Raw genomic sequence first — 13808 nt, 5'->3', positions numbered from 1 at the left:
GACCACTTACCCTCAATAGGCCTACAGTGTTCTGTATAATCCAGCTGCTAAAGAAGTCATGTCTGAAAAATATATGTGCTCTGTTGGCACACTGTATGGCGTCGCTGTAGAGTCGTTTCTGCATTGTGTCAGCACTTTGGCCATGAGAAGAGGGAAACATGTCAGATTGGCCCTTTAGGCTATTCTTTGTAGTCAGCGATGCGATGAAGAGATGCTATGACACTTGAATATGCCAACGTCTTTTAAGCGATATTGGGATGAAAAAAGGAAGCCTTTAAAATAGGACTGTAATAGTGTTACTACATTTAACAATAGTAAATATAGTCCAAAATCAATTAAATATGGATGAAATATAAGGCTAAACCTTTGGACAAAGGTTATCGAAAAGACATGTGGACATGCCATTATAGTTTATCCAAAGGACCAAGGCACTCTTCCCAGAATGTTGATGCAAAGTAAGCCTAAAAAAATGGGATACCCATATGAAGACTTTAAAAACAACCCTAGCAGACCACTGCTGGATTCAAATCAGATGGTTGTAATGAAGTGAAATGGGTAAATATAGGCTGATCTGAGCCAGGTTACATAGGTGTCTGTCTGAAGGGCTGGCTCCTGTGGGAGAAAACATGAAGACTGATATATCTGATTACTCTCTGTTAGGGTTGCAAAGCTACCGGTAATTTACTAAAGTTACCGTAATCTTCAGTAACTTTGTTAATATATAATTGAATAACTTTTTAAAAATGTATACATACAGTTGAAGTCGGAAGTTTACATACACCTTAGCCAAATACATTTAAACTACGTTTTTCAGCTTTCATTTCTTTCATCACATTCACAGTGGGTCAGAAGTTTACATACACTCAATTAGTATTTGGTAGCATTGCCTTTCAATTGTTTAACTTGGGTCAAACGTTTCGGGTAGCCTTCCACAAGCTTCCCAAAATAAGTTGGGTGAATTTTGGCCCATTCCTCCTGACAGAGCTGGTGTAACTGAGTCAGGTTTGTAGGCCTCCTTGCTCGCACACGCTTTTTCAGTTCTGCCCACACATTTTCTATAGGTTTGAGGTCAGGGCTTTGTGATGGCCACTCCAATACCTTGACTTTGTTGTCCTTAAGCCATTGTGCCACAACTTTGGAAGTATGCTGGGGGTCATTGTCCATTTGGAAGACCCATTTGCGACCAAGCTTTAACTTCCTGACTGATGTCTTGAGACGTTGCTTCAATATATCTACATAATTTCCATGATGCCATCTATTTTGTGAAGTGCACCAGTCCCTCCTGCAGCAAAGCACCCCCACAGCATGATGCTGCCACCCCCATGCTTCATGGTTGGGATGGTGTTCTTCGGCTTGCAAGCAAACCCCTTTTTCCTCCAAACATAAAGATGGTCATTAAGGCCAAACAGTTATATTTTTGTTTCATCAGACCAGAGGACATTTCTCCAAAAAGTACGATCTTCGTCCCCATGTGCAGTTGCAAACCGTAGTCTGGCTTTTTTATGGCGGTTTTGGAGCAGTGGCTTCTTCCTTGCTGAGTGGCCTTTCAGGTTATGTCGATATAGGACTCGTTTTACTGTGGATATAGATCATTTGGTACCTGTTTCCTCCAGCATTTTCACAAGGTCCTTTGCTGTTGTTCTGGGATTGATTTGCACTTTTCGCACCAAAGTACATTCATCTCTAGGAGACAGAACGTGTCTCCTTCCTGAGCGGTCTTGGCTAATTTCTTTTGATTTTCCCATGATGTCAAGCAAAGAGGCACCTAGTTTGAAGGTAGGCCTTGAAATACATCCACAGGTACACCTCCAATTGACTCAAATTATGTCAATTAGCCTATCAGAAGCTTCTAAAGCCATGACATAATTATCTGGAATTTTCCAAGCTGTTTAAAGGCACAGTCAACTTAATGTATGTAAACTTCTGACCCACTGGAATTGTGACACAGTGAATTATAAGTGAAATAATCTGTCTGTAAACAATTGTTGGAAAAATTACTTGTGTCATGCACAAAGTAGATGTCCTAAACGACTTATAGTTTGTTAACAAGAAATGTGTGGAGTGGTTGAAAAACGAGTTTTAATGACTCCAACCTAAGTGTATGTAAACTTCCGACTTCAACTGTATGTGTCCATATTGGCCATATGGTTCAAGAGAAAATAGCCTAATTAATGAAAAAAGCAACTAATCAACAACAGCATTATTTTCAATAAACTCTGCAACTATGGAATTTTTTCACAACTGCCACCAGTTTGACACCAAAACCTTGACAAGAAATACATATTGACATAGTAAGATAAATACAAATGTGTAAAATATATATATACAAAGGATATTTCATGCTAAAACCCTCATATTACACACCAATGGTATTCACTAAATTGACGGTTTATATTTAGGATAATGTTTTACAGCTTTGTCATTCAATAAAAAATAAAATAAATAATAATGATCTTATTTAAGGCGAGGCAACACACGCTGATAGGGTAACTTTCCCCCCCCTTAATCATTTCACAATTAACTTTTACCAGTTGAATATAGACACCAATATAATACTTGTTTGTATTAGAACTTTTCTGAAATATTGTATTAAAATATGCAAATGAGGCGATATCTCAATACATGAGATATCACCTCCCGCGACCGGAAGGCCCTAAGGTGGTGTGGACGGCTCAGTGCATCACTGGGGGATGAGCGCCCAGCCATCCAGGTCATACACGCCAGGTAGTGTCTGAGAAATGCCCTAAAAATTGGCAAAGACTCCAGCCACCTGAGACATGGACTGTTCTCCATGCATCAAGGCTCAGACAAACAGACTCCTAAACAGCTTCTATCCCATGGCCATAAGAATGATAAATGGTTAACAACTACTGCTCTCTCTCTCCCACACACTATCTACAGTACACTGACTCTATGCCCATCCATAGGTTTCTTCCCACTCAGACACAACCTATGCTGCTGCTAAAATGTTTACTGATGAGATGTATTACTTACTCCATTACGCTGCTGTCCATTGATTATTGATTGCCATTTAGTATTTATCTATTTATCCTGCTACTGGTCACTATTACTCCAGTTTATATGTAAATAGTACCATTAATATATTACCATCACTATTTATATATTCCCTCTATCAGTCACTTTTCAGCCCTGTTTACATGTATATCCTACTACCAGTCACTACTAGGAGTCACTTTTTATGTACAGTGGCTTGCGAAAGTATTCACCACCCTTGGCAGTTTTCCTATTTTGTTGCCTTACAACCTGGAATTAAAATTGATTTTTTAGGGGTTTGTATCATTTGATTTACACAACATGCCTACCACTTTGAAGATGCAAAATATTTTTTTTATTGTGAAACAAACAAGAAATAAGACAAAAAAAACTGAAAACTTGAGCGTGCATAACTACTTGAGCGTGCATAACTTGAGCGTGCATAACTAAAGTCAATACTTTGTAGAGCCACATTTTGCAGCAATTACAGCTGCAAGTCTCTTGGGGTATGTTTCTATAAGCTTGGCACATCTAGCCACTGGGATTTTTGCCCATTCTTCAAGGCAAAACTGCTCCAGCTCCTTCATGTTGGATGGGTTCCGCTGGTGTACAGCATTCTTTAAGTCATACCACAGATTCTCAATTGGATTGAGGTCTGGGCTTTGACTAGGCCATTCCAATACATTTAAATGCTTCCCCTTACACCACTCGAGTGTTGCTTTAGCAGTATACTTAGGGTCATTGTCCTGCTCGAAGGCGAACCTCTGTCCCAGTCTCAAATCTCTGGAAGACTGAAACAGGTTTCCCTCAAGAATTTCCCTGTATTTAGTGCCATCCATCATTCCTTTAATTCTGACCAGTTTCCCAGTCCCTGCCGATGAAAAACATCCCCACAGCATGATGCTGCCACCACCATGCTTCACTGTGGGGATGGTGTTCTCGGGGTGATGAGAAGTGTTGGGTTTGCGCCAGACATAGCGTTTTCCTTGATGGCCAAAAAGCTCAATTTTAGTCTCATCTGACCAGAGTACCTTCTTCCATATGTTTGGGGAGTCTCCCACATTACTTTTGGCAAAAACCAAACGTGTTTGCTTATTTTTTTCTTTAAGCAATGGATTTTTTCTGGCCACACTTCCGTAAAGCCCAGCTCTGTGGAGTGTACGGCTTAAAGTGGTCCTATGGACAGATACTCCATTCTCCGCTGTGGAGCTTTGCAGCTCCTTCAGGGTTATCTTTGGTCTCTTTGTTGCCTCTCTGATTAATGCCCTCCTTGCCTGGTCCGTGAGCTTTGGTGGGTGGCCCTCTCTTGGCAGGTTTGTTGTGGTGCCATATTCTTTCCATTTTTTAATAATGGATTTAATGGTGCTCCGTGGGATGTTCAAAGTTTCTGATATTTTTTTATAACCCAACCCTGATCTGTACTTCTCCACAACTTTGTCACTGACCTGTTTGGAGAGCTCCTTGGTCTTCATGGTGCCGCTTGCTTAGTGGTGTTGCAGACTCTGGGGCCTTTCAGAACAGGTGTATATATACTGAGAACATGTGACAGATCATGTGACACTTGGATTGCACACAGGTGGACTTTATTTAACTAATTATGTGACTTCTAAAGGTAATTGGTTGCACCAGATATTATTTAGGGGCTTCATAGCAAAGGGGGTGAATACATATGCACGCACCACTTTTCCGTTATGTATTTTTTAGAATTTTTTGAAACAAGTTATTTTTTAATTTCACTTCACCAATTTGGACTATTTTGTGTATGTCCATTACATGAAATCCAAATTAAAATCAATTTAAATTACAGGTTGTAATGCAACAAAATAGGAAAAACGCCAAGGGGGGTGCATACTTTTGCAAGGCACTGTATAAACCCACTTCAATCAACTCTGTGCTAACCCCTGCACATTGAATAAGGTACTGGCACTGACCTGTATATACATGCATTCTCATGTTTCTTTAACTCTCCTCATAGTTCATGTGTGTTTTTTATTCTATTTTCTTTTATGTATAGGCTATTATTATTATCACTGCATTGTTGGAAAATAGTTCTCAAGGTAAGGATTTCACTGTACTGTTTTACACCTGTTGTATTCTGTGCACATGGCGAATGAACTTTGAAACTTGAAATATGCACATATTTGCATATACCGCAAATCCATTTTTCTGAACACTAGATGAAGTCTGCCTTCATATTTTTGTTTCATTTTGTTAAGACACTCCAGGACCGAACTTGAGCACATTGTGGATATATACTTTTTCATCTTTCTATCCATAAAATACTAAAGTCATGTAAGTCAACTACATATTTTGCACATATTTCCTAAGAAAATGTTATCTAGAATCAAAATTTCACAACATATCAACAATTCCGGCTATACAAGTCTGAAGAATAAGGATAACCACACAACATTTGAAGCGAGAAAAATGAATTGGCATGTGGGAAGAGTCTTACTTTCGGAGATGGCAGTTAAAGACAAGTACACAGAATTTTGCCTACAATCGCCAAAGCCTATTTAGACCCAATCACTATCTCTTCAAAGTAAGTTCCTAAATATAGACCAGTTTGTAACATTCTCTATGAAATGGGCTTTTAAATTATGTATACCATTTGAATGTGGTTAAAATTCATATGACGGTAGTATGATAAACAAAATAAAATATACATTTACATCAACTTTTTTACATTTTTATGTTTATACTATACAATGACGACCTTTCTACTCATGGGTTCCCTCGAAATTCATGTCCTTGATTGTATGAAACAGCGGTCTTAAGACAAATTGATTCCCTATTTTCTTTACTTGATTCAATATCTACCGTGAGGTCTCACAGAAACGTATATGCGCGTTATATAAAATGATGTGAACACATCAACACAGAAGGAAGCAAGTAGGAGAAAAAAATATTACAGATCTACACCTGTGCTGCCGCCTCCTGGACAGACATGACTACCGTGCGCGTGCAGTGGCTGTAGTATAAATGAACAAGCAGTTTATGAGCCACACTCAAAGCGAGAGAACTGCGCACAGAGAGCGGGATGGCAAGGAGAGTATCGCACAACGTTGCCCTCCTCCTGGGGCTCTTGCTGACAGGCACCTCTACAGTCCGAGTAAGCAGAGGGGGAGCGATGCTTGAAGAGGAGAGGGAGAAGGAAAACGAACCGGAGAGCCATTGTGAAGTTAAAACCGTTATCGTTTCTACCCTTCCTGTACTCCGGGAGAATGAGTTCAGTTTCTCCGGCGTTGGCTCGGGGAGCGTGGCCGGAGGAGGAGGGGAGTCCCGGCTCCTTTTATTCGTTAGAACAGACCTACCTGGAAGAATTTCCGTTATGGATGATCTCGACAACACCGCTCTCCCATACTTCACACTGGGTAAGAACATTGTAATGTTACTGTGTGATCACTGTCCCCCATTACGCAATAATATCCATTACCAGCGTTGAATTGGCTGACATGTGCCTGGCCGGTGGTAGGTTATATTACCCAATTACATTAATTGTTTCCGTACATTCTCTTTAAATATTTATTCTACACTGTGAAGTGTCATCTAGGGTTGAAAATAATGGCATCTTTACATGCAAACCCAAGCAGAGGCGTGTTGGCTAATCAAGGGGAAGAGCAAGTAAAACAGCGTTGCGAACTTAGCACTGTAACTGAACACCACTCGTGTAATGAAAACGCAACAACCAAGTCAACACTGTACTCGGTTGCTGTACTCTCTCTCTCTCTCTCTCTCTCTCTCTCTCTCTCTCTCTTTCACAGACGCACACACACCAATTAGGTCTCTCTTGTGTCCTATGACAAATTATGACTGTGTCATATGCATTTTGTCTTTTTATCACATATTGTTCATAGCAAAGACTAGGACACATGCAGTTTTGAAGGAAGTGTGATTAAGAAATGCATAATAATGTAAGATTGCTACATTGTCATCATTTTTTCTCATTGCAGTTTGCAAGGGTTTAGGCCAGGGCCCACAAATGAGGTCGACTCTGCCTTGCATCGATTGAGTAGTGTGCCATTTGTGTCAATCTCTTTAGCTGCATTTACACAGGCAGCCCAATTCTGATCATTTTTTTCACTAATTGGTCTTTTGATTAATCAGATCAGTTCTGAAAAATATCTGCTGTGAAAAGGTCTGATGTGATTGGTCAAAATACCAATTAGTGGAAAAAAGATCAGCATTCGGCTGCCTGTGTAAAAGTAGCCTTTTTAGGACAGCAGTCTTGGACCATAGTTGTCAATCTTCAGGTTACACACACACAGTGAATCCTATAAGCCAAACATTAACACCTCCCACCCATTGAAATAATATACATTGAGTATGCAAAACATTAGGAACACCTTTCTAATATTGAGTTGCACCCCCTTTTGCCTTCAGAACAGCCTCAATTTGTCAGGGCATGGACTCTACAAGATGTCGAATGCATCCACAGGGATGCTGGCCCATGTTGACTCCAATCCTTCCACAGTTGTGTCAAGTTGGCTGGATGTCCTTTGGGTGGTGGACCATTCTTGATACACACGGGAAACTGTTGAGCGTGAAAAACCCAGCAGGGTTGCAGTTCTTGACACACTCAAACCAGTGCTCCTGGCACCTACTACCGTACCCTGTTCAAAGGCACTTAAATATTTTGTCTTACCATTTCACCCTCTGAATGGCACACATACACAATCCATGTCTTAATTGTCTCAAGGCTTAAAAATCCTTCGTTAACCTGTCGCCTTCCCTTCAACTACACTGATTGAAGTGGATTTAAAAAGTGACATCAATAAGGGATCATAGCTTTCACCTGGATTCACCTGGTCAGGCTATGTCATGTTCCTAATGTTTTGTACACGCATTGCTGTCACGGATTCCGCCGAGGCTGCTCCTCCTCCTTGCTCGGGCAGGCTTCGGCATTCGTCGTCCCCGGAGTACTAGCTACTGCCGATCGATGTTTCGGTGTTTGTCTTGTGTTGTCTAGTTTGTACACCTGTTACTTATTTTGTGTTGATTATGTGACATATAAGTTCCCTTGTTTTACGTTTGGCCTTTGTGTGTTATTGTCATTTTGTCCTGTCTGATGTTCGGCATTTCTAGTTCGCCTATTACGCACAGCGCGTGTTACTCCTCCAGTGTTGTGGAGACCTTTTGTTTGGTGCGTGTTTACTGGAATTAAAGTAGTCATCCTGATCCTCTGTGTCCTGCGCCTGACTTCACCGCCACATCCACATCACCCCAGTCTGACAGAATAACACACCACCCATGGAGTCAGCAGGACCAGCGGTGGTAACTGAGTCTCTGGAGGATCGGGTCAGCAGCCAGGACGCCATGATCCGTAGACTCGGCACCGCCATGCAAGATGTGATGGACACTCTGAGCCGATGGGAAAGAGGAGGCTTGCCCACACCTCCTCCTACAATACCACCACCATCGGCCAGACCCATCGTTCCATCTCCGGAGTCCAGTGGGATTCGGCTCTCGCTCCCGAGGGCATATGATGGCACCGCAGCCGGGTGTCAGGGTTTCCTACTTCAAGTGGAACTCTACCTGGCAACCATACACCCGGCGCCCTCGGGATACGAGAGCGTTTCCGCCCTCATCTCCTGTCTATCCGGCAAGGCATTGGAGTGGGCCAATGCCGAATGGAGGGGAATAGACGCCGCCACCATCAGCTATGCGGAGTTCTCCCGCCACTTCAGGGCGGTTTTCGATCATCCCCCAGAGGGTAAAGCGGCGGGGGAGCGTCTGTTCCACCTCCGACAGGGGAAGAGGAGCGCACAAGAGTTCGCCCTGGACTTCCGGACTCTGGCGGCTAATGCGGGGTGGAATGAGAGGGCCCTCATCGACCACTATCGGTGCAGCCTACGAGAGGACGTTCGCCGAGAGTTGGCCTGCAGGGACACCAATCTAAGCTTAGATCAGTTGGTGGACATGTCGATCCGTCTGGATACCCTGCTGGCTACCCGCGGACGTCCGGAGTTGGGGCCGTCCATTCCATCCCCCAGCACCTCCGAGCCGAGCCCTATGGAGCTCGGGGGTGCTGGTGCTAGAGAGAGGAGGAGAGAGACCCGGAGAGAGGCCGTCCCCTGCACCAACTGTGGCCGTAGAGGACACACTGCGGCTCGGTGCTGGGGAGGGTCTCCTGGGGATCGAGGCAACAGGTCACGCACTGATGAGTCATTTCAGGTGAGTAGGCGCCCAACTCACCCAGAGCTCTCTGTTGTCCACTTGTGTATTCAAGTTGAATTTCCCCAGGTTTCATCTCATTCCCAGCATAAGGCGCTAGTCGATTCAGGCGCAGCTGGGAATTTTATTGATCGTAATTTCTGTGTTAAGTTAGGGATTCCCCTCCTACCAGTAGATGTGCCTTTTCCTATTCATGCCCTAGATAGCCGTCCGTTGGGATCAGGTTTAATTAGGGAGGTCACGGCGCCACTAAAGATGAAGACGCACGGGGGTCATGAGGAAATCATACAGTTGTATCTGATCGACACTCCTGCGTTTCCCGTGGTGCTGGGTCTTCCTTGGTTAATCTCTCATGACCCCACCATTTCATGGCAACAGAGGGCTCTCAGGGAGTGGTCTGATCAGTGTGTCGGGCGGTGTATAGGTGTTTCCGTAGGGGCGACCACGGTGGAAAGTCCGAACCAAATGCCCGCACTGCACATTCCTCCTGAGTATGATGATTTGGCACTCGTGTTCAGTAAGAAGAGGGCGACGCGATTGCCACCTCATAGACAGGGGGATTGTGCGATAGACCTCCAGGCAGGTGCTGCACTTCCGCGTAGTCATGTGTATCCTCTGTCTCAAGAGGAGACGGCGGCTATGGAGACATACATCGGCGAGTCTCTGAGACAGGGAAACATACGGCCCTCCACTTCTCCTGCGTCCTCGAGTTTCTTTTTTGTGAAGAAGAAGGATGGAGGTTTGCGCCCGTGTATTTATTACCGTAGTCTCAATCAGATCACTGTTAAATACAGTTATCCTCTCCCTCTGATTGCGAGTATGACGGAATCATTACACGGAGCGCGCTTCTTCACAAAATTGGATCTCAGGAGCGCCTACAACCTGGTGCGCATTAGGGAGGGAGATGAATGGAAAACAGCATTTAGTACCACCTCGGTCACTATGAGTATCTCGTCATGCCAAACGGGTTAATGAATGCTCCTTCAGTCTTCCAATCATTTGTGGACGAGATTATCCGGGATTTGCATGGGCAGGGTGTAGTGGTGTATATTGACGACATTCTAGTATACTCTGCTACACGAGCCGAGCATGTGGCCCTGGTGCGTCGAGTGTTGGGTAGGCTGTTGGAGCATGACTTGTATGTGAAGGCAGAGAAATGCCTGTTTTTCCAGGAGTCCATCTCCTTCCTGGGCCATCGGTTGTCTGCGTCAGGGGTGGAGATGGAGATTGACCGCGTTTCAGCCGTGCGTAATTGGCAGACTCCTACCACGGTTAAGGAGGTGCAGCGGTTTTGGGGTTTTGCCAATTACTACCGGAGGTTTATCCGGGGTTTTGGACAGGTAGCAGCTCCCATCACCTCCCTGCTAAAGGGGGGCCCGGTGCGTTTGCAGTGGTCGGCTGAGGCGGACAGGGCGTTTAGACAACTGAAGGACCTGTTCACCTCGGTTCCGGTGCTGGCACATCCGGACCCCTCTTTAGCCTTCCAAGTGGAGTTGGACGCGTCAGAGGCTGGTATTGGGGCTGTACTGTCTCAACGCTCAGGCACGCCTCCTAAACTCCGGCCCTGTGCTTTTTACTCTAAGAAGCTCAGCCCGGCGGAACGTAATTACGACGTGGGGGACAGGGAGTTGCTAGCTGTGGTCCAGGCTCTAAAGGTGTGGAGGCATTGGCTTGAGGGGGCTCAACACCCTTTTCTCATTCTGACTGACCATCGTAACCTGGAGTACATCCGGGCAGCTAGGAGACTGAACCCTCGTCAGGCTAGGTGGGCCATGTTTCTGGCCCGGTTTGTTTTTAAGCTCACCTACATACCAGGTTCACAGAACGTTAAGGCAGACGCCCTGTCCCGGCGATATGACACAGAGGAGAGGTCCATTGAGCCCACTCCCATACTGCCGGAGTCTTGTTTGGTGGCACCGGTGGTGTGGGAGGTCGATGCGGAGATCGAGCGGGCGTTACGTACCGACCCTACTCCTCCAGAGTGTCCGGAGGGGCGGAAGTACGTGCCGCTCGAGATTCGTGATCGACCAATTTATTGGGCTCATACGTCACCCTCCTCTGGACATCCTGGTATTGCCGGACAGTGCACTGCCTTAGTGAAAAGTACTGGTGGCCAACATTGGCAAAGGACGTGAGGGTTTATGTCTCCTCCTGCTCGGTGTGCGCTCAGTGTAAGGCGCCTAGACACCTGCCCAGGGGGAAGTTACATCCCCTACCCGTTCCACAACGGCCGTGGTCTCACCTATCGGTAGACTTTGTCACGGACCTTCCCCCCTCCCAGGGGAATACCACTATTCTGGTCGTTGTGGATCGGTTTTCTAAGGCCTGTCGTCTCATCCCAATGCCGGGTCTCCCTACTGCCCTACAGACTGCTGAGGCCCTGTTTACCCACGTCTTCCGGCACTACGGGGTACCTGAGGATATAGTGTCTGATCGGGGTACCCAGTTCACCTCTAGAGTCTGGAGGGCGTTTATGGAACGCTTGGGGGTCTTGGTTAGCCTTACCTCGGGTTTCCACCCTGAGAGTAATGGGCAGGTGGAGAGAGTGAACCAGGATGTGGGTAGGTTTCTGAGGTCTTATTGCCAGGACCGGCTGGAGGAGTGGTCGGGGTATATCCCCTGGGAAGAGATTTCCCAGAACTCCCTTCGCCACTCCTCTACGAATCTGACCCCTTTTCAGTGTGTGTTGGGGTATCAGCCGGTTCTGGCACCATGGCATCAGAGCCAGATCGAGGCTCCTGCGGTGGATGAATGGTTTCGGCGCTCGGAGGAGACATGGAACGCTGCGCATGTCCATCTGCAGTGGGCTATCCGTAGGCAGAAGGCGAGCGCCGATCGCCACCGCAGTGAGGGTCCAGTATATGCACCTGGAGATCGAGTCTGGCTCTCGACTCGAAACCTGCCCCTTTGCCTGCCCTGCCGGAAGCTGGGTCGGCGGTTTGTGGGGCCATTTAAAGTCCTGAGGAGATTGAACGAGGTATGTTACAGGTTACAACTGCCAAATGATTATCGCATTAACCCCTCGTTCCATGTGTCTCTCCTCAGGCCGGTGGTAGCTGGTCCACTCCAGGACAATGAGATACGGGAGACTCCTCCGCCCCCACTGGACATCGAGGGGGCTCCGGCGTACTCAGTCCGGTCCATTGTGGATTCGAGACGTCGGATGGGGGGTCTGCAGTATCTCGTGGAGTGGGAGGGGTACGGTCCAGAGGAACGGTGCTGGGTGCCTTGGAGGGACATCTTAGATCCCTCCCTCCTGACGGAGTTCCACCGGAGTCATCCCACTCGCCCTGCTCCGCGTCCTCCTGGCCGTCCCCGAGGCCGGGGTCGGCGCACGGCTGGGGCCGCGCGTCAAGGGGGGGGTACTGTCACGGATTCCGCCGAGGCTGCTCCTCCTCCTTGCTCGGGCAGGCTTCGGCGTTCGTCGTCCCCGGAGTACTAGCTACTGCCGATCGATGTTTCAGTGTTTGTCTTGTGTTGTCTAGTTTGTACACCTGTTACTTATTTTGTGTTGATTATGTGACATATAAGTTCCCTTGTTTTACGTTTGGCCTTTGTGTGTTATTGTCATTTTGTCCTGTCTGATGTTCGGCATTTCTAGTTCGCCTATTACGCACAGCGCGTGTTACTTCTCCAGTGTTGTGGAGACCTTTTGTTTGGTGCGTGTTTACTGGAATTAAAGTAGTCATCCTGATCCTCTGTGTCCTGCGCCTGACTTCACCGCCGCATCCACATCACCCCAGTCTGAAAATTGCAGGCCCACATGTTTACCCATGTGGTTCTATAATTAAAACCCATAGGCCTTAGAAGACATAAGGGTCTTCAGTGATTGGACAGGTGACTGTCAACTGTAGGCTGTGTTATTGCAATGTGATAGCAAACAGCACAACTGTTTTATATTCACATTCAGTGGTAGTAGTCATCTATTTTATGTTTGTAGGGCAACAAACTGTGACAAACTGGTTGATATGTACAACAATATAGATTTAAATGTTTTATTAATCACGTTTAAGTCTAGGCTTGGTTTAGCTCCATCCTATATCTCTGATCTTTTATCTCCCTACGAGCCAGGACGCAGCTTGAGATCTTCTGGCAGGGCACTGTTGACCATTCCAAAGACTAGGTTGAAAACAAAAGGAGACCGGGCATTTACCATTAGGGCCCCTAGAATTTGGAATGGTCTGCAAGAGGAGATCAGGTTTGCAGATTCAGTGCCTCTTTTTAAATCCCTGCTGAAGACACACTTTTATAAAGATGATTTCAATGTATGGTTTTAATTAGCTATATTTTTTCATCCTCCTTCCTCCTGTCTTTGTTTCTTTCTTAGTACTTTTATTTTATTATTTTATGATGTGAAGCACTTTTACTTGTATTGAAAAGCGGTATACAAATAAAGTTATTATTATTATTATTCCCTGAGTTTATGAATCATATGGTCTGAATAAATGTGCCCATTTACCTGAAACAGAAATGTTCTGGTTCATACAATCACAAAGATCCATACCGAACATTTTTTACTTGACTTATAGTAACCCAGATGCGATGTGGATCTCTCTCTCTCTCTCTCTCTCTCTCTCTCTCTCTCTCTCTCTCTCTCTCTCTCTCTCTCTCTCTCTCTCTCTCTCTCTCTCTCTCTCTCT

The 13808-nt window shown here is 45.7% G+C and overlaps 1 protein-coding gene across 1 annotated transcript in view; it reads left to right on the top strand.

Moving 5' to 3' along the window:
* Positions 1–6034: 6034 nt before the first annotated feature.
* The window catches only part of LOC311099644 (astrotactin-2-like), a gene marked incomplete at both ends in the record, with an annotated part of 337207 nt that continues 329433 nt past the window's right edge, over positions 6035–13808 (top strand). The window contains one exon of the mRNA XM_084140362.1: positions 6035–6368. Within this exon, the coding sequence (XP_083996488.1) occupies positions 6035–6368 (334 nt within the window). The remainder of the gene's footprint in view (positions 6369–13808) is intronic.

Source organism: Coregonus lavaretus (assembly GCF_964263955.1).
Source record: "Coregonus lavaretus genome assembly, chromosome: 24".
Lineage (NCBI taxonomy): Eukaryota > Metazoa > Chordata > Actinopteri > Salmoniformes > Salmonidae > Coregonus > Coregonus lavaretus.
This window is presented reverse-complemented; position numbering and strand designations above follow the sequence as displayed.